Here is a 25,456-nt window from a genome sequence, read left to right as displayed (position 1 = left end):
AATGAAAAACTTTGTGTGTTCAGACATACCCTACAAGATCTGCAGCAAGTTCGAAACTGTCTACCCCAGGTGCTCTGGTGACTGAACGAAATGGGCATATTTGTTATAATCAGCTGGGAAACCACATGACTTGGTTAGTTCCAGAGTTCATAAATTTATGTCAGAATAAAAGGAACAGTAAAAGCATAAGTGAACCAATTTACCCTAAGTGCAAATGGCAGTTTTGTTATTTGATGCCAAAGTTACCATGAGCACAATGACAACCTGCCATAACATATTTTCATGTTCACTAAAGAACAAAGATTTAGTTGGTTCATATTCTCAGCAATGCTCCTTTTCATAATTTACAACAACTAGATGCTGATAGGTTATTTAACATTTATGAAGTTAAGATGTAATCAGAAAAATCCTGATTATCTTTACAAATAAAAAAGTTAAATTATTCCACTTTTTTCCTCTGCAACTTCATTTCACAGCAGGTGCACACTTTGCAATGGGACAAGTCAATCAAACTAAATCTTGTTTTTTTCTGTTGTATTTGGATAATGTATAATGGACAATTCTGTGAAAAAAGCAGCAAATTAGGTTTGACAGCCCTGTTTACTTCAAAACTAGGGTAACTCATAAGGTAGAATTTGCAGCAAAATATGTTTAAAAGAGAAAAAGAAAATCACAATATTGTTTTAAAGACTGGTGATCAAAGGTGCATTTGAAGTCAATTGCTGAAAACTACTTAATGTAATGTGAAATACAACCACCATTAAACCAAATAACTGAAGTTTTCTAGTTGTATTCCAACAAGTCTTCAAAAATAAGCGTCATGTCTTTTATTAAAATCTAAGTAAGAGGTTAATGTGCCAAATAATTGTTATGATGAACAACAAACTGGTACCACACATTACAGCCAGAACTAGTATACTTGGATAACTAACATTAAGTATTTTAAATCCATATGTAAGCACCTACATTAAGTGCCCTGAGAAAGATGCTCTGTAATCACTGCTCCTACTGAAGGCAATGACAATTCTGAGTGGTCAGCACATTTGAACATCAATCCACTTATTTAGGAGCCTAAATATGGATTAATGCATCTAACTTTAAGTGCCCAGGTTTGAACATTTTGGCCTATACCACCACAGTAACACACAAGCTTTGTGCATATCGCATATCCTAGAAAACAACCTGATCTGGAGAATTAATTCCTTTGAATTACAATCTCCAGACCTATCTATAGGATCATACTCCCAAGAACTAAGACAATATCAGGCTTAGGAGGGCAAAAAGAAACCAGGCTACCACAACACCTAAGTCTGGTACACAAATACCAGGTGGGGCCCCAGGAAGAATGTAGGTAGAAATCCGAACACTCTACACAACATGCAATCTGTACATGCTATGCAAAACCTGGAAGCACAGACTGATGGAGTGAAATAGAGTTCTATGATATGAGAAAAGGGGAAGATCATTAACATATGAAATGGGCAATCTGGCAACAGAGGACATGATCCTGTGGGTTTTGGTGGATGTCAGCTTTCGCTGAAGTTCATAGCAATTGAAGACACTCGGCAGGGTTAGGCCACTGTGAGAGCTATCGGTAATGTTAAGGAATTTAAATGTAGGATGGATACTTGCGTACCTATTAATAACATTTATGGATATGCCTAGGGAAAATTATGTTTTTTCCCCCATTCAGGCTTTTTGTTTCTATCTATGATATTGACTGTTGTTCCATAATAATTGTAACATATCCTTCTGTGGGATATCAGTGAAATGTACTGTACCTTTGAGGTTTGTGCACTGATGCAATGTAACACAAAAATCATGGGATACCTATTTCAGAAAATAAAGCCCTATTTTCCTTAGCGAGTGAGGTGTGTCAAACATTTTTTCTGAATCCATCATTTTAACCACTGCTCAGCCACCTTGCCATTTAGCTAGGTCAGGAGTTTTCAAATGTTATATTTCTCTAAAGTTACAGAATTCGGATACATCACTGATGTTGAAACATCACAATTAAAACCCCAAAAAGGAGAATTTGTCTGATAGGATGTCCATAATTAATCCTAAGGGCGAATATTTGATCCAAATTTATTACAGCAGGTAAGCAGATCCAATACCAAAGTGTTCCGCTATCCATAGACAGGAAGATACCAAGGCCAACTACCTTTTCGTCAAAACTTGATTAATAAAAAGCCATTTTATTCCTGGAAACAATGTCAATTAAAATGACTGCTTCAGTGGGAGAGTCACTGCCAACCCTTATTATAAAGGCTCAATTCTGGATGTAAAAGGGGAAATCAACAGTATTTTGATAGGGTATGTTGCAAAACCTAGGATTCATACATGGAAAAAGTAAATCTAACAGAAAAAGACTATCCCTCACAATAAGTGAATAAGGGTCACAAGTAGTGTTAGACTAAGCTTGCAGGTCTCAGCTTCCCTGTGCTACATGATCTGGACCTATAAGGTTTACTCACAGAGGATCATGCCATCTCAAAAGATCAGTGCCTCTAAGGGGAACTCCTACCTCCTCTCATTTTTAACCCTGGATCTCCCCTTCTCCCTCAAGAAAACATTTGTAACATGGACAACCTATAGTGACCCATAATCCCAAATTCATGATTATGAAGGAACATCCATTAATCTCTTAGGGGTACTATATGAATCTATGCCTCCGTGCGCAGTGTGTGTTTTGGCAGCAGGAGCATTTCCCTGCTATTGCCCTGCTGGGGTGGGAAGAACAGGTGCATCCTGTGCCCCTGAAGACCCCTTCACTGAAGAAACGGTGGCCCCTACCTCATGGCCCACCCCAAAGACCATGTTGTGGGAGAAGCCACTCAGATTCCCTTTAAAGGCCTGAAGACTGGGACTCAGCAGGGAAGCAAGAGGGATCCAGTCGCTCAGCCCCTATCAAGACAACATAAGTAAATTATATGTCTGGAGTGCACCCCAGGACCTGAAGAAGAGGGGTATGTGGGACTGACAGAGAACACTGACTCCTATAGGGGGACCTCTACAATTGTCTGCATAGATTAAACCCAGGTCCAGCAAATATTCATGAAAACCTAATCCTACAATGTGGATGGTTTCAGGAACCATTTGCCCTTTTACAAAGCCCTAATCTCAAGATAATGACGTGTATTATGTTGACCTCTGACTTACCGGAGCCTTATTCTCAGACTTTTAACCTACTGCCAATTACATGAATTCAAATAGACAAATGAAAAGATCCAGACTATGTTGAGAAACTTTTTCAACAAACACCCCACTCCCACAAGTCTTTGTTCACTATTTCAGTATTTTCTTGTGTTTTAAAACTTATTTTGAATGTTACTGAATATGCAGGACCTTAAATGATACCTACTATCAAAACTATAGCAGAGTATGAGGCACTTTTCAATAAAATCAGCTGTAGATTATACACAAGTCAAATTCACCTCCTTTCTTGCTAGGTTCTAAATCCTTCCTGGCAGTCGGGGGGAAAGTTTAATTTAAGATTTTAATCTTTTTCATATATTCTAGCATTTCTATAATGGATTTTGTGCTTCTTCAAATTAAAAGATTGACAGCTCAGGGTATTATAGACCTAGTAGCCACTGGTTAAATGGGCAGAGTTAGCATCAAGCATCACCACAATACTTATTAAGCCATACTTGAATGCAAAATGGTTTTTCTAGGTGAGGTTACTGTCAGTGCCCTCTGACTTTCTCGTAGCCAGTGGCTAGTCTGCAAGGTGAAAATGTCTTAAATAATTAGGAAGAAGGGACATCAAAAAAAGAGTTCACTGAAAAACCTCACACTGTTCTTCCTGCTGTAAACAAACATTTCAAGTTTTTAAAAGACCGATATCAAAGAAAATTGTCACCTGAAAAATAACTACTACCTAGACATTTGAAAACACATTAATGTGCTTCATTAAAAAGGCAAGCACAGTAGGGAGGGATGGCCTGGTGCAAGATTTAAGGCCTGAACCAGAGACTGTGAACCCAAGTCAGGCCACGTATTAAAACAGATCCTTATAAGTTCACTGTTTAGTACATGAAATTGGCAAAGTTGTTGCTATAGTACTAGGCACCAGATATTTACGGAAATGTATTTCAGCTAGTACAGACACTTTCCAATTTAGTTTAAGATATTAGGAACAAGGGAAGGTAACAAACAAATGTCATGAAATACATAAGGTTGTGTGTAAGTTGTGTATCCTAATTGTTAGTTTTAGCCTATAAATGTTGGGGTTCTTTCTGTAATTTTTTGTGTGGCCCAGGGAACAGCAGATATTTTCACTGCTGACTGAACCTCTTCTTGCTCCTAGCCACTCATGTGTCAGTGTACCTGTAACCACGGAACCAGGGCACTGATACTGGGACCTAGGGGGCAATAAACCTGGGCAAGTGCCTCTGTTACCAAGCTGTGCCTGTGGTCTTTTTTTATAAGTAACATCGGGGTTTGCTGAATGAGCAGGCTGCCTTATATGCTGTTAACAGTAATAACACTGAAGCTTCAAGAACAGAAGCACTGGGCAGCCTGAACAGCATTACCAAAACAAGGACATTCCAGCCTTCAACACTTAACAACACTGGGTAGTACTATCAAGGTCTGCTGAACCAGCTATCTGCACAGAGCTGGACAGCACACTGAAAAAAATCATACACATACAAGCTGACACACTGATGACCCCGACCACTGATCCGGTGTCCACTGTAGGGGTTGTGACCTAAAATGACAAAAAACTACAAATTCAGTTATAGCTACTGTGCTGTTAACAAATTTAAATATATGATGGACATATGCCTATCAATAACTTCTATGGATATATACAAATAAAAGTAGAAGTTCCTGCTGGAGATTAACTATACTAGATGGAAATATGGATCTCTCTCTCTCTCTCTCTCTGTATTTCTGTTTCTATCCATGATGTTAACATTTATTCCACAATAATTGTATCATCTAATTTTTATCATGCCAGGGAAATGTAGCATGCCAGTGAAGCCATGATCTGTACTGACTCAATACAACACTTATTCTTGATGTTAGCTAAATCCTAACTGCTACTCACCCACTCTGCAACGGATTTGTTCAGATTTTGTTGATCTAATAAGTAGGCTAAACTATAAGTGGACCAAAATCTGGCCCATGGTTATGTGAGTTTAAGGGGGCTGTTAACATCTAACTCCTGCTTTACACATCTGCACACCAGGCCAAGAAATCCTTCCACTGATCCCAGCCATCTCCATAAGGCCTGGAACCTTATGCCTTCTCTCCAGAAATAGTGGACAGAGCCACTTGGAGTGAGGACGTCATATAAATCAGTATCATTCCATGGATTCTGGTCCTCCTGTCTCCATGACACAGAGTGGGAGTAAAGCAGGAGGTGATGTTAATTACCGATGATGAAACATTAAAATGCAAATATTGCAACTAAAGATGGGCATGAACCACAACACTGAACCTGAAGTCCCCTGGACGATGAGGTGTTTGAAATATAGTTTTCAATATTGCAAATCAGGGTCATCTCAAATTGCAATGCAGTCTCAGGATACCACAACATAGTTAGTTCATGGCTCACTCTTACTCCATTTGCCTTGGCTGGTAACAACTGAGTACAGCTGCTCTTTGGCTCCATGTCTAGTGGGCAGCTGGTATCAAGCAGAGTGCCCCAAGGGTCAGTCCTGGGGCTGGTTTTGTTCAATATCTTCATTAATGATCTGGAGGATAGCACTGACTGCACCTTCAGCAAGTTTGCAGATGACACTAAACTGGGAGGAGTGGTAAATATGCTGGAGGGTAGGGGTAGGATACAGAGGGACCTAGACAAATTAGAGAATTGGGCCAAAAGAAATCTGATGAGGTTCAACAAGGACAAGTGCAGAGTCCTGCACTTAGGAAGGAAGAATCCCATGCACTGCTACAGACCAGCAACCGAATGGCTCGGCAGCAGTTCTGCAGAAAAGGACCTAGCGGTTACAGTGGACGAGACGCTGGATATGAGTCAACAGTGTGCCCTTGTTGCCAAGAAGGCTAACGGCATTTTGGGCTGTATAAGTAGGGGCATTGCCAGAAGATTGAGGGACATGATCGTTCCCCTCTATTCAACATTGGTGAGGCCTCATCTGGAGTACTGTGTCCAGTTTTGGGCCCCACACTACAAGAAGGATGTGGAAAAATTGGAAAGCGTCCACCGGAGGGCAACAAAAATGATTAGGGGACTGGAACGCATGACTTATGAGGAGAGGCTGAGGGAACTGGGATTGTTTAGTCTGCAGAAAAGAAGAATGAGAGGGGATTTTATTGTTGCTTTCAACTACCTGAAAGGGGGTTCCAAAGAGGATGGATCTAGACTGTTCTCAGTGTAGCAGATGACAGAATGAGGAGTAATGGTCTCAAGTTGCAGTGGGGGAGGTTTAGGTTGGATATTAGGAAAAACTTTTTCACTAGGAGGGTGGTGAAGCACTGGAATGCGTTACCTAGGGAGGTGGTGGAATCTCCTTCCTTTGAGGTTTTTAAGGCTTCACAAAGCCGTGGCTGGGATGATTTAGTTGGGGATTGGTCCTGCTTTGAGCAGGGGATTGGACTAGATGACCTCCTGAGGTCCCTTCCAACCCTGATATTCTATGATTCTACGATATCCCATTACCAGTCCCATAAACCATCCAGATTTCTCTAATTCAGGATACGGCTGACTTCACCATACCATCTTCTTGATGATGTTGATGATGATGACAATGATGATAGCAAGCCAAACCTATGACTAGTTGCTAACATTTAAAAATCAGGAGCATCAAGACCAAGTTGGGAAAGAGAGACAACTGAAAAGCCATTTCATGTATAATTCATGAATCTTAAAATTAAAATACAGGAAAGGAGTGTCTTTGTTACCGGAACTCAGTGTTGTTCATCCTGCAGGCTAAGTGGCATTTTAAGGCTCCAGGAATATAGGAACTTATACCATCAACAAGCATCTTCCCTGTCAATAACCCAGTTTCAGCAAAGATGAAAGAAGGAAAATTACATTCAGTTTTCTCTGACATGCAGTTATTTGAATTGTTTCTTTCAATAATACTTAATACTTACATAGTAGTTTACATGTTCAAGCCAATGTACAGACAATCAATCCTCACAACAACGCAGTCAGGCACGAGTCAATATTAGTATTATATTAAATCTCTATAAGAATCCATCAGCATGGGATACCAGCTACCCAATTCACAGATGCATTTTTTGACACCAGACATGAACGAGAAACCAGAATGAAACAGCAGACTTGCCCAATGTATTATTTTTCAATGCCCATTAATTTGCCACAAGGAATTCTTTAATTTGCCAGAAGGAACTATACAGAAGTATGTTTTTACCTGGAGTGTCCCAAGCCACAAATATGGAATATGCATCCATTACTGTGACATTATATGGAACATGGATTTTCTCCGGTGTTTCTACTGGTGTTTGTAGAACGTATTTGTCACTAGTACTGCTGCCACCCCCAGTGCTGGCCTCCAGCTGGTAAACATATCTGCACAAACAGAAAAACAGCAGCAACAGAAACGGTGGTTAAATGCTGTAGGGATGTTTATACTGGAATTATTTCCCTTTTGCACCAGTTTAGGAAGCACAGACCACAAAGCATGTAATATATATTGCTTCAAAATACAGATTTTCACTTTCTCCTTTTTCAGATAAGAAAAGTCACACATCTCTTGCTAATCAAACTAATACTTTTTATATTACGTTTCATAGCATCTTAAGAAAGAAACACTTAGACCATGTGACACATTAAAATAATTTTAGAATGCCCTCCAAAAAATATTAGGAGATGCTGTTATTAGGGATTTTCAACTTCAAACTGGTATGTTCAACATGCACTATCCACCAGACAGTGCATAGTCTGCTATGTAAAAAATTTCAACCGCTCTGAGCCAAGCCAATAGAAGACAAGTGGAACTATGAGCCAGAACAATTAAAGCTTAGAGAAAGGTGCCGAGGTAGAAAATACCTACAATGGGATGTGGCCCATTGGTGACTGCCAGTAGCAAAAATCCCCAACTGCTGGAGATGGGACACTAGGATTCGGAGGGCTCTGAGTTACTCCAGAGAATTCTTTCCCAGGTATCTGCCTGATGGGTCTTGCCTCCATGCTCAAGGTCTGTTTTCCATATTTGGGGTCGGGAAGGAATCCTCCCTCCCCCCACACCCGTCAGATTGGCAGAGACCCTGGGGGTTGTTCACCTTCCTCTGTAGCGTAGGGCATGGGTCACTTGCAGGTTTAAACTGGTGTAAATGGTGAATTCTCTGTAATTTGAAATCTTTAAACCATGATTTGAGGACTTCAGTAATTCAGCCAGAGGTTAGGGATCTGTTCCAGAACTGGGTGGGTGAGGTTCTGTAGCCTGCAATGGGCAGGTGGTCAGACTAGATCAGTGGTTTTCAAACTTTTTTTCTGGGGACCCAGGTGAAGAAAAGTGTTGATGCCTGTGACCCAAGAGGGCTGGGGATGAGGGGTTTGGGGTGTCGGAGGGGCTCAGGGCTGGGGCAGAGGGTTAAGGTGCGGGGGTAAGGGCTGCGGGGTGGGGCCAGGAATGAGGGATTCGGGGTATGGGAGGAGGCTCTGAGCTGGGGCAGGGGTGCGGGAAGGGGGTCAGGGCTCTGGACTGGGGGTCGGGATGAGGGGTTGGGGGGTTCAGGGCTGGGGCAGGGGGTTGGGGTGCAGGAGGGGGTCAGGGCTTGGGGCTAGGGATGAGGTGTTTGGGGTGCAGGAGGGGCTCTGGGTCTGGGGCGGTCTCAGAGCTGGGTTGCGGGGGGGGGGGTCAGGAGGGGCTCCGGGCTGAGTCGGGGGTTAGGGTGCAAGAGGGGATCAGGGCTCTGGGCTGGGGATGAGGAGTTTGTGGTTCAGAAGGGGCTCCGGGTTTGGGGTGGGGGGCTGAGGGCTGGGTCAGGTGGTTGGGGTGCAGGCTCTGGGCTGGGGCCATGAATGAGGGTTTTGGGGTGCAGGAAGGGGTTCCAGGTTTGGGGGGGCTCAGGGCTGGGGATTGGGGCGTGGACTTACTTCCGGTGGCTCCCAGTCAGCAGCACAGCCAGGGTGCACCATGCACCGTGCTGCACCCAGGAAGCAGCCAGCAGCAGGTGTGGCTCCTAGGCGGAGGCTCGCAAGTGGCTCCGCGCGACTCTCACCCACAGGCAACACCCCCCATTTCCCATTGGCTGGTTGCTGGCCAATGGGAGTGCAGAGACGGTGCTTGGGGCAGGGGCAGTGCGCGGAGCCCTGTGGCCCACCTGCCTAGAAGCCGGACCCGCTGCTGGCCACTTCCGGGGTGCGGCGTGGCGTCGGAAAAGATAGGCACTAGCAGCCTGCCTTAGCTGGGCAGCACTGCCGATGGGACTAGATGATCATGATGGTCTCTTCTGCCCTTCAAGTCTATGAATCAATTTGGTAGAAGGCTTGTCTTCATCTGAAGCCTCTTTAAGGAGGTCTTCAATTTTTCAGTGATTAAGGAACAGAATCAGAGATTCTTCTCTTTTTAAATCATCCTAGCAATTTATGCATAACATTTTCAGGTGTGCCCAAGTGACTTAGGAGCCCCACATCCTATTTTCAAAAGAGACTTAGGCCCTCAGGGCCAGATTTTCAAAGTATTTAGGCACCTCAAGGTGTAGATAGGTGCTTAGCAGGATTTTCAAAAGCACTTCAGCAGGTTATGCACATTGAAAATTGGATTCAGGTTCATCTTAGACACCTTTGAACATTTTACTCTTCTCCTGCAAAATCAAATTCTTAAGCACTCTTTGAAGCTTACCAAAGTTCTTTATTAGGCCTTACCTACTGTTGGGCTGCAGGCCATCATCAGTGAAATTCAGAGCTCCGCTGCCACCCTGGAAAATCTCTTCTCCATTACGAAGCAAGCGATACTGAGAAACAAGTCCATTGGGTTTTTCTGGTTCACCCCAATAGAATTCCACTCGTGTTGAGCTGACTATGATATGACGAGGCTTCGACCATACTCCTGTTAACATCAGCATACCACTGTTTGAGGCATATCATAAAATTAAATATAAAAGGTCCTGATTCTCTATTTCCCTTGTGCAGTCATTTACACCAGTGCAAAGCGAGTATAGACCACTTCCAGATCAGAAAGGTAGTTTTACACATATTCTGCCCTCTGTTAGCACTGACATAAATAAATATACAGGATGCAGATCAATGGAGAATCAGACTTAAAAGCTGATAATCACAGGACTAACTTTGCCTGATGTGTCAGCATATATTTATTTTTGTTTTACAAAAATGTGCCCATTACAATTGTCTCTGGAAATCATTTACTTCAAGATGATGCCAGAAAGTTGTTCTCACAAAAAACAGAGAACCTGAAACATTGTGGTTCAGCATACAGATGGGGTTATAATACAATTATTGCACTGTAGAGCCAAATTACCTGTTGTAACTGACTGCTTGGGAGCGCCATCAATGTCAATGGAGTTTTGCCCATTTACAGAAGATTTTGCCCCCAATGATTCCCTCTAATATTATGGGAATGCTTTTTCCTTACCCAGAGGAGCAGCTTGCAAGGTTCGACCTGCAAATGGCTGGCTAGAGCTACATCCAGCAGATGTGCATGCTGTAAGTGTGAAGCTGTAGTTAGTGTATGGCTGGAGACCTAAAAACAAAACAAACAAATAATCATACTAAACATGATGACCTTAGACATTCTGAGAATTACAACTGTAGAGGGAAAGTTGCTGAACTTACGGATCAGAGATGGGTTACTTCAAAAGATCTGTATTTCTAAGGTACAGTTGGAAGGGAAAATATGGTATCTGGAGTTAGCATATAGAGTAATTTACAGTAAGGGCCTGCTTTAGAGATCTAATTGTGTGCAGTGCACCAGTAAAATGTTTAAATTACTCTGGTTGTGACTGTAATTATTTGCACACACAAGTTGTGCATAAAAAAAATGAGGCCATTAAAAACTTGGCCCTAAGTCTGCATAAATAGTGAAATTAGTGAAATAGTGCAAATTTGGATGTAAGCAATGTCATATTCATTTAAGAAGTGTGGCAAAATCACTCCGAGTTAGTCGTGGGTGATCTTCATAAAGTTTGGAGGTTCCATACAGATAAGTACCAGAACATCTGAATGCTTAGCTTAAGAGTTTTGCTCCTGCACCTCACTTGCACTAGTGTATATCTGGAGTAACTCCACTGAAATACATGGGGGTAACATAAGTGTCAAACTGGTGAAAGTGGGGGAAGAATTAATCCCCACAAGTCTGAATTATTGCCTTGGAAATCTCTTATGCACAAGGTGTGAAATCCTGGCCCCACTGAAGTAATGGGATTTCACCCAAACTCGTTTAAGATATTTCTGGTATTTCCCACTTCCACTCTGATAATATGTATCCAGACGCCGCGAGTCTCACGCCCGAGTTGTGTGAGTCTTCAGTTACCTCATGAAACCTCATGGAGTGGAGCCCAGGACTGGGAGCAGGAGCCTATGCACCTCCATCATGCCAGGAGGGAAGATGCTCTGCCCTTATGTGACCCAGCCCTGGTTACCTCCTCCCCATTGATGGAAGTGTGCCCTGCCCACAGCTTTGGGGCGGGTAGGGCAGAACCCATCATGTTAGTAATCACAAACTTTACATTACAACTTTGCCAACTTCAGATGTCTGCAAACCACAAGACCAGCCTGCACTCCTGTCCTGGGTTCTAGCCAGAACCAGGAAGTGCCAAAGGTTCAAAATAAAATAGAGAAAGTGACTAAATTCCAAGGACAATTGTGACACTATCACTGGCTTCATCGACATTGCAAGACAGGGCACTTCCCTTCCAGATTCTGGAATAGAACCCAGGATTTCTGAGTTTTACCATTCCTCCGATGGCAGCAAATATCTTTGAAACCCACTGACAAAGTAAGGACCTCACCCTCCTCTAGTGCTGATCCACACAGATGAGGACAATTTACTACTGCTATCAGTTACTTCATTGGCACAAAGATCTAAAGGTTTCAAACCTGTCCATTGACCCATATTGGTGTCAATAGAACACTATAGGACAGATTTTTTTTTCTTTTTTCCAGTTTGTGTTTTTAAAAACGTAGGAAATTATACATAAAAGCTATGCTGAAAGAATATTAAGGTTTCAAAATCAAACTCTCAAAAGTTAGGAACTCCCAGAATTAAGTTTGCTTGTGCATCCTGAATTCGGCTCCTTTGCATGTATATGTCTTTGATTATATCCTATTTTTTCCACAGGACGTCTGGCTCATTCAGTGCACCTGTTCTGGGGATGAATCATGGCTATGTAGTAAAGGAGGCTGTTATCTATTGGATCTCGACCTCATTTGTTGCAGAAATTGGCTGGTGTATAGTGAAGCAGTCAGGGGACTGCAGGAGAAAAGGAGGGTCTCATGGTTCAGACAGTTGAATGTTGCCCTTGAGAACTGGATTTTATCCCTGGATCTGCCACAGAGTTCCTGTGTGATGCTGGGCAACTCATTTAAACCAAACTTTTCAGAGGCTGTCACTAATCGTGTGTTCCTCATTTTCTGGATGCCCAACCAGAGACCTTGGGGTCTGATTTACAGAGAGTTGAACACGCACAACTGCAAATGAAGACAATGGGAGCTGTGCATAACATATTAAGTGCTATATAATGCTAAGTACTCTCATCTCAAATTCGGCACGCAAAATTAGTGGATACTTCTGATCTTAATCTCACATTTGTAAAATGGGAATAATTCCCCCACTCATTTCATAGGGGCGTTATGAAGATAAATTAATTAATTTTTCTGAAGTCCTCGGATATTATCGTGATGAGCATCATAAGGAAACCAATAATTCTACCTTCAGAGCAGGAATTGAATGGCATGAAGTAAATAAGGAATGGGGCTACCCATTCCAATGAGGATAAAAAATATTGACTAGCTTCTCATTAATTGAGCACCGGCCATTCTGAATGAGGAGAGATCCTATGGAAAAAATAGTATGTGATCATATAATTAAAGACTGTATCATAATGCATATGCACAAGGGCTACACAGGCAACCTTAATTCAGGCATTTCCTACTTTTGAGTGCTTGACATTGCAACTTTAATATTGTTCTTTAAAGATTCATGTGAGAGCGGGTACATGTAATTGTAATTATTTTTAAAAATACAGTCCCACAACAAGAAAAAACATGAGGATAAAAGTCTTTGTTCAAAACCAGTTAGGCCACATTTTCACAGTTAAAAGGAATGGTTTGTACATACAGAGCAGTAATAAGCAACAGGCAGCTAGAGAGGTAAAATAATGAATGGAAGACACAAAAGCTGCTCACAAACTGAACAGGATGTGAAGAAAAGAAAATAAAGAGATGACTCAGGGGGACAGCCCTGAATGTAACCTAATCATGAACTGGAAGAGAAGAAAAATCATCCGAACGCTCAGGATAAAAGTAAGAGGGGAGGAAATGACAGTTGCAGACTAGACAGAAGCAAAGGCATGGAGGAAAGCCAATAATTTAACATTCAGGCTAGGAAAGATTACTGTGGCAACAAATTACTTGAATTCCCCATAAGGGAGTCATGTTCACTTTTAAAGGAAACACGCATAATAAAGCAATACTCATTTAGAGCTACACTTTAAAGAGAAAAATGGGCATTAAAAAGAGAGCGCACGGTTTCACTAAATTTATTGAAAAAATTCTGGTGCCTGGAACTTCTGGTCCCTACATGTAGCTGATTTTAGATAGTTTATAAGTTCTTTGCTATAAGGACTTTGTGCATGTTTTGGAGAGCCCTGTACAAATCTATGCATGTGATTAATTATAAATGACAACAAACGTAATATGATAATTGTGAAAGGCAAACAATACTTTGCTTTTAAAAAATTTCCCCTGTGGATATGAATTCAAGGAGACATTTCCCTTGGAATTTGATTCTGCAATTGTTACTTTGAGGTGGTCAGTCACTGGACTACTGTATCATCCACTGTTTTTCCAAGTGGTTGCCAAACAGCTCCTAAAGAACGTATTGTCCTATCAATCAGTCAATCATTTCCAACACTATTTGTCTCTGCTTGTGGTCCTGGCTGCAGCCGGGTCAGCAATTAGCTCCAGTGCTGACAGTCCTGGGCCACCACATGAATTTCACTCAGGAGGACGTCAAGTTGCTGATAGTTTTTATTTATGAAAAAAAAAATGTTGCTAATGAGTCGCCACTGCCTGGAGATAGGGTTGTCCAGTGGCAGCACTACTGAATCACACACACCTTTCCACTACCCTTAAGAACAGAGAGAGAGAGAGTGAGTGTGTGTGTGTGTGTAGAATAATTTCAAACCACTCTATCACAAAATACGCTGGAGTCTTATTTCATTTATGAAACCGCCTGTCAGTGACTCTTACTTAAATCTGATCACTCACAGAAACTCTTGATGAAGTCCGTGACTTTGGATAAGATTTTTAGTCAAATATAAAAAAAACAGAGTTAAGAAGAATCATCGTCACACCTGCTGCTGCTGCTGCGGCTGCTGAAGAGGGCACTCTAAGCTTTCTTTTACAGCAATGCCACTAATTATTTTAGTCAATCCTTCCCCCCTACCGCAGAGCATTTGCAGGCCCATTTGTAAAGCAGTAGTAACACAAAGTGAAACAATGCCATAACTGTCATCCAAATTGTTCTGTACAGGGTAGTGGAAGTGTTCAGTAATAAATGATATAAAAAGGTCCTTTATTGACAAGCTGCCATGTGCTGTTTGCATTAGAGAATATGAGAAGATGATGGCTGCTGCCCCTAGGTCCCAGTGGCATTCAACTCAGTGAGATAGCAGAAAATGCTTCAGTTTACTTAAAGCATTGATAACACCTCTAAATAATTAACTGAGGACTTCCTGTCTTCAATTACTTAATGCTTTTTTTAACATCTTGAGAGGATTATAAGCAATTTATGGATTTCACATGATGAACGCATTCACCACTATTCCCACAAAGCATTTATGGGATCATGTTTCCAAAGCTTTGATGTAATTAAAAATAAGCAGCAAGACAAAGATGCAGTGGCAAGGTGCTAGCCTACTCATCTGCTATTTGTAAGGCCCTAGATTCAAAGTCTCAGGGAAGACTAATGCTACAGCTTCATTAATGTTCAACTGTTGCTTTAAGAACACCAGAGGTTTTGAAAAAAGATGAGAAAAATCAAACCATACATCCACGGGGGTTGAGACAACACTTAGTTCAAACATTTGAGATTACATGTGAAATAAGATTGATTGTTTTAGTTTATTGCATGAATTTAGAAAGTAACAATTATCCACATTGCAAAACCACGGTCATGAATTCAACACTGTGACCAAAGGAAGTTCCCCTCTAAGCTAGCAGAAGACTTGATTTTTACTGACAGAAGTAATGATCACCCATTTCTCTGCTGGCTTAGTATGGCAACGTGGACAGTGGCTTATTGAGAGAGCCACACTAAAGAAAAATAGATCATTGTTTATGAGGAGACAACTTTATCTATTCTCCCTAGCAATTGTGCCATGAAAACTGTATTGTTTGCATGAAGAACAAAATTTCAACCTCTCTGGAGGCAGAGCTATTTCTTAGGTGGGAGGAGAGGGCACATGTGAAGTATTTTCCCCTTGAGTTTCAGCCAGAGATGTTGTGGAAATTATCAGCAACTCCTTCTGTAGGGCAGGTTGCCAGCCTCTCTCAAAGAATCAGTTTTTAGGCAATTGTTCAAGAAGCCATCTCTGTATGCTTAGAATCTTCTAATTATCCCCAAGCTCTAATCTCCCTTTATTAGGGAATATAAAAAGAAAATGGAGCCAAAGCAACTCTGGCACTACCTGGAATACTCAGATTTCCTAATACCCAGTCACTTCAATTTTAGATCTGGGTCTGGTATGGAGACTGCTCTGGTCTCACTGGTTGCTTGTGTCTTCTTGACAATGGACAAAACTCAAGATGGTTCCACCAAATGCCTTTGCTACTGCTAACCTAAGTTCCCTGTAAGCTGCAAGGCCACACAGCAGCCTATTTAGTGTCACGCAGGTGCTTAGGGAACCCGCCCCCAACCTGCCACGGGAGGGGCGCCCCTCCCACAGCCCCAACTCACCCTGCGGCCCAGACCTGCCACAGCTGGAGTGGCCCGGACCCAGCTGCGGCCGGATAGGGCCCAGGCACGGCTGGAGCGGCACGGACCCAGCCGTGGCCAGATCGGGCCCAGACTTGGCCCCAGGTGTGGCCCAGGCAGCCCTCCCCAAGCCCGGACCTGCTGGGGCTGGGGAAGGGGTGCCTATCCTGCTGCAACCCCAGCGCTCCCATAGTGGGGACAAGTGCCTCTCCCCACAAGCCCAAATGTTGCTGCAGGGAGAGCGTGCTGTGGGGAGTCCTCTCTCCCTGCCGTAGCCCCGGAGCACACTCCTGCACCACAAGCCCCTCATCCCCGGCCCCACCCCAGAGCCCTCACCTCCTGTACCCAATCCTCAGCCCTAGCCCTGAGAACCTCATCCCCAACCCAGAGCCCACACCCCCAGCTGGAGCCCTCACACCCCTGCACCCCAACCTTCTGTCCCAGCCCTGAGCCCCCTCCCACAAGAATTCCTCGGCCCCACCCCCACCACATAAATTTTGTTATGTGCACCAACATGAAGATGATGTGTCACATGTCACCTCCATATTGGTGCACATAACAAAATTCATTCCGCACATGGGTGGAAAAAATTAGAGGGAACACAGCTGCTGAACACAGGGTTCTGTTTCTGTCCCCTTCTTCTTTGATATGTACAGAGGCCTTTAGGAATTTTAGGGAGGTAGTATAGGCTGCTGTGCCTGCAATACACAGATGACATTCAGTTCTTTATTTCACAAGATCCAGATGGTGCAGTTTCCCTGCTTACCCAGTGCCTAACCAGTATTGGGGCTCTAATGCGGGACAGCAGACGGAGACCTAGTCCGAGGCTGAGATAATGCTGATAGACTAGGGAAAAAAAAAAACAATCGGAAGTGGTGGCAAAGTTTGTCCATCTTTCGTTACTCCGGTTAGAAACTGGAGATACTATCTCCTAGCTGCCTCTGGAAAATAAATCGTTTTACTTCAGTGTGAATATGAGAAACAAGTTCTCAGCATTGTTGAAAATCATGCAGTTTAGTTAGATCCCTAAATAAATATGGATTTATATGCCTCAACTTGGATACCTGGGCCTACAACTTTACCCTAATTGTGAGCTCAACTGGTAAAAAGTGAGTGACAGTTCATAAGATGTCACAGTAACCTAGAACAACAAACATTGATGGAAAAAGGTGAAAAAGTGAGACAAAGATTGAATTAGTAAAAAAAAAAAATATAGGCCTACTGATATAATTCAAGGACAGTGTTAAGATTATCCTTGGTAAATAAGAAAAAAGTGTGAACTGAAAATCAGTGAACCAAAACTGAAGTGTTGGAAATTAGGCCAAAATAACAAGGGGATTGGCTGTTCCACCCATCACATTCCTAACAAAACAACTTTGTTGGGGAGAAAGCTGGTTATTGAAATTACGGCTGACCGAAAGATGAGAGAGAAGGGGAAGGAGCAAGTTGCACCATCTGCTACCCCCACTGTACTCTGGTATCCCAGGCTTTCTTCCTCCTGATCTTGAGAGATGTCCTGACTAGGTCAGGACAGAGAGAAGAAGCCAGATGACAATACGACCTCTACTGGCTCAAGCTGAATGCCAAATACCACCTGCAGTGTGAGACTGTGTGTGTGCAAATACCTCTGTGTCTGAGAAGAACTGCCCCCTGCTCCCCTTCTGTATTCTTTTCCTTCCCCACCTTATTTCTTCTCTTTCCTCTCTCTCTCTCCTTTTGCCTTCTGTTTAATAAGAGTCTGGCTTAGCCAGCCAAGGCTGTATATTTTACTATCCTACTGTAAACCTGGGACCACAGAGGCAGATAAAAGCAAGGCCCTAAACATGATGCTGGTACAAGTTTGCCAGGCCTTGGAGTGGCTCATAATACCATGTGCCATGCCTGTGTTTCTCCAGCAATCAGATTGCAAGTGAAAGTCAATGCCAAACACAGAAGCTGCATTTTCTATCTTTGCTGTTCTTTTCCCTCCCCTCTTATGTGTTTGTGTCTTGTTTTGTCTTCTAGGAAATGGAATCAGACTTTAAGAAGAACAGCAGCAGCTCCAGCCCATTTTGACTAACTTTTTCTCTTTTCCCCAAAAAGGATATCTAAAACAGGGTTTTTTTTTCTTTGTAAAGACTCTCTACAGACAAAGGGGAAAGGAACAAGAGATGTTGTTAAAATGAAAGCCTTATTTAATACTTTACATTTCAAATGCCTTAACTCAGTGGTCCCCAACCTTTCTGTTGCTATAGCATATTCACATTTCCAGAAGAGTGTGGCGGGCGCTGGACGACCAGTCGCCGAAATGCCGCGTCATTGAGAAGTGTTGCCGCCGAGAAGCGGTGTCATCAAAACGCATTGCTGCCGAAATGCTGCCAAGAAGCGGCAGCATTTCAGCAGCGATGCTTCTTGAGGTTGCCGCTTCTGGGTGGCATTTCAGCGGCTGGTTGTCCGGTGGCCGCGCTTCTCAGCGGCGGGTTGTCCGGTAGAAGCGCTCCCTTGTCAGTAGGCGAGCGCACATAAATGCCCCGGTGGGTGCCATGGCGCCCGCAGGCACTGCCTTGGGGACCACTGCCCTGTTTTTCCTTCTTTTCTGTATCTTTAATAAACGGTTAAAACCGTGTGTTTGCCATGGTGCTAAGCAGGCTGTTGTTTCTGTATACCAAACCCTGGACCTTGTTTAAAACCATTTAATGTTGGGACAGATTCAGGGTCATGTTAACACTTTTGATTCTTTGGGCCCTTATATTTCACCAAAATTAATACAGGAGCGCTGAAGGTCCTTTGTGCAAGTAGTGTTATGCAGCCATACTCCTACACGTCCATACAAAACACAGTCACATATAATATAATATGCTAGTAGGGGTTAGCTTGAAGCAAAATTCCAAATCCCCAATCTTTGCGGGAACTCTAAAATCCAGATCTGGAATTTCATGACAAGTCCCATCACTAATTCCTACAGAGATAGAGAAACACAACAGACGAGCTCCTTGGCCCTCACTTAGAACCTGCTCCAGCAACACAAAACTGCAGTTCAAGCTGCCACAGTTAGCCAAGTATTTCCTCAGCATAGGGGAATCCATGGATGGTGACAGATGACATAGCTGCACTATTCTGCAGATCCTCTGGGTGGTGTAACATGGGACAGCTTTTAGGGTGACAGTCACCTTTTCTTTTCCTCCTCCCGTCCCGAACTGGCCACATATGAGTTTGGCACAGCTCAGGATTGAGCCCACCACGTTTCACTGATAAAGCGATCATTTTTTCCCAAGTGAACTTTACGTTACAAACTTGCAGCAGCAATTTGTGTGGGGATTTTATTTTTATGGTGATTTAAAATCTATACTACTTTTGAAAAATGTACAGCAAGTTGATGTACTAAGTAAGATATGTCATCAGGATGCACTGAATACTGACCGAGTTTTAATACATACGTGGTGGATTTCATATTTGTGCATGATATTGTTAAGGGGGAATCTTGGGTGATCTTTCTCAGCAGGAATGGCAGTGACTGTAACATGAGGACCTTTACGTTTGCAGCCAAAGTGAGGAGAGAAAAAAAACTTTTAAATATTTTCTCTGGAAAAATAAAAATGCAGGATGAACATCTGATACCAGGGCTCAAAGGCTGAAAGCAAACGCCCCTGAAAAGTACCATTTTCCTCTTATGCTTCCTGCAAATATTTCTAAGTTGAGTTTTGTTTCATTTTATGACTGAAATGTTACTAAGAGAGTAGTATATGGAGACAATACATCTTTGACATCAATGGCAAATCTTCTATTAAGCCCTCTTCTACAGTAGATGTGCACGAGTGGGAAATTCTTAAGAGTAACATAAGAGATTCTGAATAATATTACTGAGCATCAACAAGTTTCAGAGTAGCAGCCGTGTTAGTCTGTATCTGCAAAAAGAACAGGAGTACTTGTGGCACCTTAGAGACTAACAAATTTATTTGAGCATAAGCTTTTGTGGGCTATAGCCCACTTCATCGGATGCATAGAATGGAACATATAAGAAGAAGATATATAACCGGACAGTTTCTACGCAAAAGAATAAATGGACACAAATCTGACCTCAGGAATCATAACATTCAAAAACCAGTAGGAGAACACTTCAACCTTTCTGACCATTCAATAACACATTTAAAGGTGGCAATTTTGCAACCGAAAAGTTTCAAAAACAGACTCCAACGACAAACTGCTGAGCCTGAATTAAATGCAAACTAGATACCATTAACTTAGGTTTGAATAGAGACTGGGAGTGGCTGGGTCATTACACATATTGAATCTATTTCCCCATGTTAAGTATCCTCACACCTTCTTGTCAATTGTCTAAATGGGCCATCTTGTTGATCACTACAAAAGTTTTTTTTCTCCAGTTTTTTTCTCCTGCTGATAATAGCTCATTTTTTCCCTCCTGCTGATAATAGCACATCTTAATTAATTAGCCTCTTACTCCACCTTTTCATGTTCTCTGTATGTATATATATATCTTCTTACTAGATGTTCCATTCTATGCTTCCGATGAAGTGGACTGTAGCCAACGAAAGCTTATGGTCAAATAAATTTGTTAGTCTCTAAGGTGCCGCAAGTACTCCTGTTCTTTTTGAGCATCAACAAGGTGCTCTGCTGAGGAAAAAGACAGAGGAAGATACTATCCTTGCTCCCATAAGTCTTACAATCTAAAATCTGTTATTGGCAAAACAGCTCAGATTCACAAAGCACAGTCTGACAGTCCACTCTCAAGCTGAGGCCGAACTGTTTCTAATTTTTGTTATCCTAAACATCAGGGCCAGATCCTGTTATACTGGTGCAAAACTAGAATAACTCCAGTGACTTCAATGGAGTTATTCTAGATTGACCCGGGGAGCAGAATCTGATTGGGGGTATATCAAACCTATGGAATTTATCTGGCACTCTTCTACCCATCACAAAAGCATATGTTCTGAATCAAAATGTATGTGGTTTATTTTAACATTTGGAAATTAGATCCATTCACATTTTAACAACAGAGAACAAACACTGCCTAGAAAAAATAAGACTGACCAAAATAGCTTACAGTTTCTAATACTAGCCTAAAGCATTTCTAAACTACGTTCAAAACAGGGAACCTAAAAGTTACTGACAAGAGATAGTATCACTATGGAAGGAATGTCTTATATCTAAGAACAGGACATTAGTCTTTCAAAGAGCTGCCCATCCTTACCTGATACAGTATGCTGCATTCTGGCTGTAGTGTCTGTGTAAATAAGCCCTTTCCCACTTTGACTGATCTGATACTCTCTGATGATGCCATTTGGTTTCCTGGGTGCTATCCAGCTCAAATGCAATGCTGTTGAGCTCAGAGCTGTGACTGCTGGTGGCTGAACGCTCTCTGGGACTCCTTGGACAGTGACTGCAACTACCTGAAGACATATGAATTAAACAGCAATTTACTGTAATAGTACACTAGATACCACGATCAATGAGAATGTCACTTTTGTTTTAAAATGTTGTTGCTTGGTCTGGCATATCATTACCAAGGGCCTGAAGAACTAGTTAAATCCCCCCAGCCCCCCCCCCCCACTCCTTTTTACACAATGAAATCTGACCTTGAATGCATTACATAAGCCTATGTCTACAATTTATCACAGCAGGTTCACAACATCTCAGCTGTAGTGTATAGAACTGGGTGAAACAGCAAAATCTGGATGGCAGACTGTCTTGCTAGAGAACTCTTGATAACTCTCTTCCATATGGTTTGCCAATGTCTTTGCATTTTAACAGCCTGATTTCATATATTTTAAGCACCAATAAACATAGAGCTAGACTTCTTTGAATTCAGTATAATCGGATCTTTATCAGTTCACAGCTTTTTCAATCTTTTCTAATGAACTCAAGAAGAAATCTGAAGCTTGGGATAATTTAGAATTCACTAAGATCTTTCTCAAAATTGAATATATATAGGCCAGTTCTCATCTCCCTTACATCAGTTTTACACTGGTGTAACTCCACTGACTTCGATGGTGCTATATCTGATTTACTCTGATTTGAGAGGAGAATCAGATCCTATGCTCTTAGAGAACCATGTCTTTTTATTAGTGCCACTATACCTGAGTTTTATTATGCTGTAAGCATATACATGCCTTCTGTAATACACTGACTTAATGTAAGTGAGGGTGTCACCCTCTAGTGGCTAGCATCAATGCCTATAAGAGCTGGCTACTTAGTCACGGCTAACAGGACCTGAAGAGCTCTGTGTAAACTTGAAAGCTTCTCTCTCTCATCAACAGAAGATAGTCCAATAAAAGATAGTACCTCACCCACCTTTTCTCTCTGGGACTATTGTTTTGTACTTTTGGATTGAGATTTGCAAAGCTACCTAGGGGTTTTGGATTCCGAATTTGCCTATGTTTGTTTAAAAAACTCAATATTGATTTTGAAGGTCCCAGGCTCAATTCCCACTGATGACTTTACTGGTTACACATGTATGGTTGTGATTTTTTATACTTACAAAACATAACAACAATCACAATTCCACATCTCTGCCCCAGAGACCCTATATTGTAACTTAGACAAAACTCAAAAAAGAGAGGCATGGACATCATTGGCAAGGAAGATTTCATTGAACAGATGTGCTTTTGAAGTTATTTGCAGGGGGAGAAAAAGGCACTTTGTAAAATAGAAGCTGGAAGTTGTTACACAGCAATGGGGCAATGTGAGAGATACTGTTACATGGTAATGGGGCAGCCTGAGCGATGGTGTGAAACAGAGTGGTAAAAGGAGCAGTAACAAATCGAAAGAGAGAGAGAGAGTTAAAAATAAGAGGTGATGTAGGCAGGATGTGCAGGCGTTGAAGGTGAGAATGAAGAGCCTGAATCCAATGCAGGAGCATGAATCCAGTGAAGGGATCTGATGAGAAGTGATGCAGTTGGAGCAGTATGAGAGGAAGAGGATGTTGGCTGTAATGCACAGGCTAGAGATGGGAGAGAGGAGCTATGGAGAGTCCAGAGAAAAGGAGGTTATAGTAATCCTGGTGAGAAACAACAAAGATATGAATGGATTTAGTCTTACTGTTAGGAAATAAAGCACGTCTTCAACACTTTCTTCTAGGTTTGGCCAAGGATGAAGCTCCTTGTTTATCTTAAATCTGTATATCTCACTTTCCAATCATATAATTTCAGATTTACAAAGACTGAGGTACAGTTTAGTGCCTGGGTCTGCTTGTGCCAAAAATCAACAATTTGTAATTTAATACGATCACGTTAAGGTGCTGAATTCAAACAAGTCACTTGGTTACTGATGTTTCCCTCCCATTCAACCCACAATCTTAATTAAATTCTTTGAAAAAATGCCTTTCCAGTGGCATTTGTATGATACCTCCTCAGCTATTAAAATTCTACTATCACTCCTATGAAGACCGAATCACCCACCTTGCTACTGTCTGTGCAACCAGCAACAGTACAGGCTCTCAGCTGATATGAATATTCTTGGTATGGCTGGATACCACCTGTGTCTGTGAAGCTCAGTTCTCTTCCTCTAAAACGCTCAATCCCATTTCGGAGAACAATATAGTGAATGATAAGACCTTATCATAAAGAGAAAGTTTTCTGTTTTTGTTAGCTGAACAACACTGGATCATAGCATTTTACACCAAAAATATGACAGTGAACCTGGTAGGACACCACCCTTATCAGTCAATCATCTAACTTAAGAGACTGTTCCAAATAACTTCAAGTCTATTGATTATTATTCTGCTGTGTATTTTTAAAAACCCACCCCTATTGAGGCAAGAGATTGTTTAAATCTCTTGAGTGGTCACTTTAATTACTAGATCTGGTCAAAATGTTCTGAATGCTTGAAATATCAACATAAAATTTCCATCAAAAATTAATTCTGAAAACAATCTTTCATAAAATATTTTTGATTTTATGTAAAACTGTCACAATTTTTCAACCAGCTCTGTTAATTAATTATAATTATAGCTGTTCCCCAAAAAGTGCTGTGTGCTTTACAGATAGATAGGGCCCTAACAAATTCACAGTCCATTTTGATCAATTTTGTGGCCAGAGGGTTTTAAAATTGGACAATTTCATGTTTTCAGATGTTTACATCTGAAATTTCACCATGTTGTAAGGGGGTCCCTTTTCCGGAAGTGGGGACTCACAGCTAGGAGCCCCCCAGCTGGGTGCTTCCAACAGCAGGGGGAGATCACAAGCCTCCTCCAGCTGCAGGAACTTTCAGGACTGCTGCCTATCACCAGAGCTTCCTGCAGCAGGGGGAGGCACTCAGAGGTGGGTCTGATCTCCCCTCCTCCGAGAGCTGCCATGCAAGGGAAGGACAGGCCCTGTCCCTGCAGGGACTCTCAGCTAGGAGCCCCATGGCTAGGGCGCTTTCAACAGCAGGGGGAAATTGGACCCACATCAACAAGCCTCCTCCAGCTGCAGGAACCTTCAGGCCTGCTCCCCACTGGAGCTTCCTATAGCAGGGGGAGCACTCGGAGGTGGGTCTGATCTCCCCCTGAGAGCGGCCGTGCAGGGGAAGGATCAATCCTGCCCCTCCCCAGCCTGGCGGGGACTTGCAGTTAGAAACCACGCCCCCCCCCCCCCCCCCCCCCGCTGGGGCACTCCCAGCAGCACATTTCATGGGGAAGGGCTTATTTCATGGTCCGTGACACGTTTTTCATGGCTGTGAAATTGGTAGGGTCCTACATATATATAATAAACCAGGTCCCTTCCTGACGATCTTATCATCTAACTTTATTTGTGATGAATGAGGATAACAGACAGACAAACCAGGGTGAAGGTCTGAGGAAGAACAAGTGCGAAAATAATATCGCCACGTTTACTCAGTATAGGCATGAGTATGTAAATTTTGATGACAGTTAACTTGATAATAAACTTAAGACAGGTTTCAGTGTATAGAACAATTGGTCTAATACATTTAACTAATGTCATGTTGAATAGCAGAGCATACAGTTTGTGCTTTTAAGAATACCATTTGGTTGAAGAGGTTCTTTCCAATTCAGAAGTATTATGTCTTCCCGATTTTCTGCTTTGGTCCATTTCGGTGCCCTTACACCCTGAGGCACATCTTGCTTAGTGCTAGCCCTGCCAATTTCGCTGAAACCTCTTCCATAGCTGTTCCACGCAGCTACCCTGTACTCATATGTAACATAGGGCTCTAGATTCAGGTCTAAACAAAGAAAATTAGACACTAGTCATCTCAATTTTGTATTAAAATACACAAGAAGAAATGTTACATGTCTATATCTATATGCTTAAAGACAGGCACATGCTTCAGTACTTTCCTCAGTCAGGAACTAAATAAGGACCAGTTCTGCTCCCACTGAAGGCAATGGCAAAACTTCCATTGACTTCAGTGAGAGCAGGATT

The 25,456-nt window shown here is 42.2% G+C and overlaps 1 protein-coding gene across 1 annotated transcript in view; it reads right to left on the bottom strand.

Annotated features, from left to right (window-relative positions):
- USH2A (usherin) overlaps nucleotides 1–25,456 on the bottom strand; it is a 571,481-nt gene that overhangs the window by 97,155 nt on the left and 448,870 nt on the right. Inside the window, exons 52-57 of the mRNA XM_027827110.3 lie at nucleotides 25,059–25,256; nucleotides 23,495–23,649; nucleotides 21,289–21,487; nucleotides 10,539–10,646; nucleotides 9,812–9,995; nucleotides 7,353–7,510 (exon numbers count right to left, since the gene is read on the bottom strand). Coding sequence (XP_027682911.2) covers nucleotides 7,353–7,510; nucleotides 9,812–9,995; nucleotides 10,539–10,646; nucleotides 21,289–21,487; nucleotides 23,495–23,649; nucleotides 25,059–25,256 — 1,002 coding nt within the window. The remainder of the gene's footprint in view (nucleotides 1–7,352; nucleotides 7,511–9,811; nucleotides 9,996–10,538; nucleotides 10,647–21,288; nucleotides 21,488–23,494; nucleotides 23,650–25,058; nucleotides 25,257–25,456) is intronic.

Source organism: Chelonia mydas, chromosome 3 (assembly GCF_015237465.2).
Source record: "Chelonia mydas isolate rCheMyd1 chromosome 3, rCheMyd1.pri.v2, whole genome shotgun sequence".
In the NCBI taxonomy this organism is placed as follows: Eukaryota; Metazoa; Chordata; order Testudines; family Cheloniidae; genus Chelonia; species Chelonia mydas.
The sequence above is the reverse complement of the archived record's forward strand: the minus strand, read 5'-3'. Positions and strand labels throughout refer to the sequence as shown.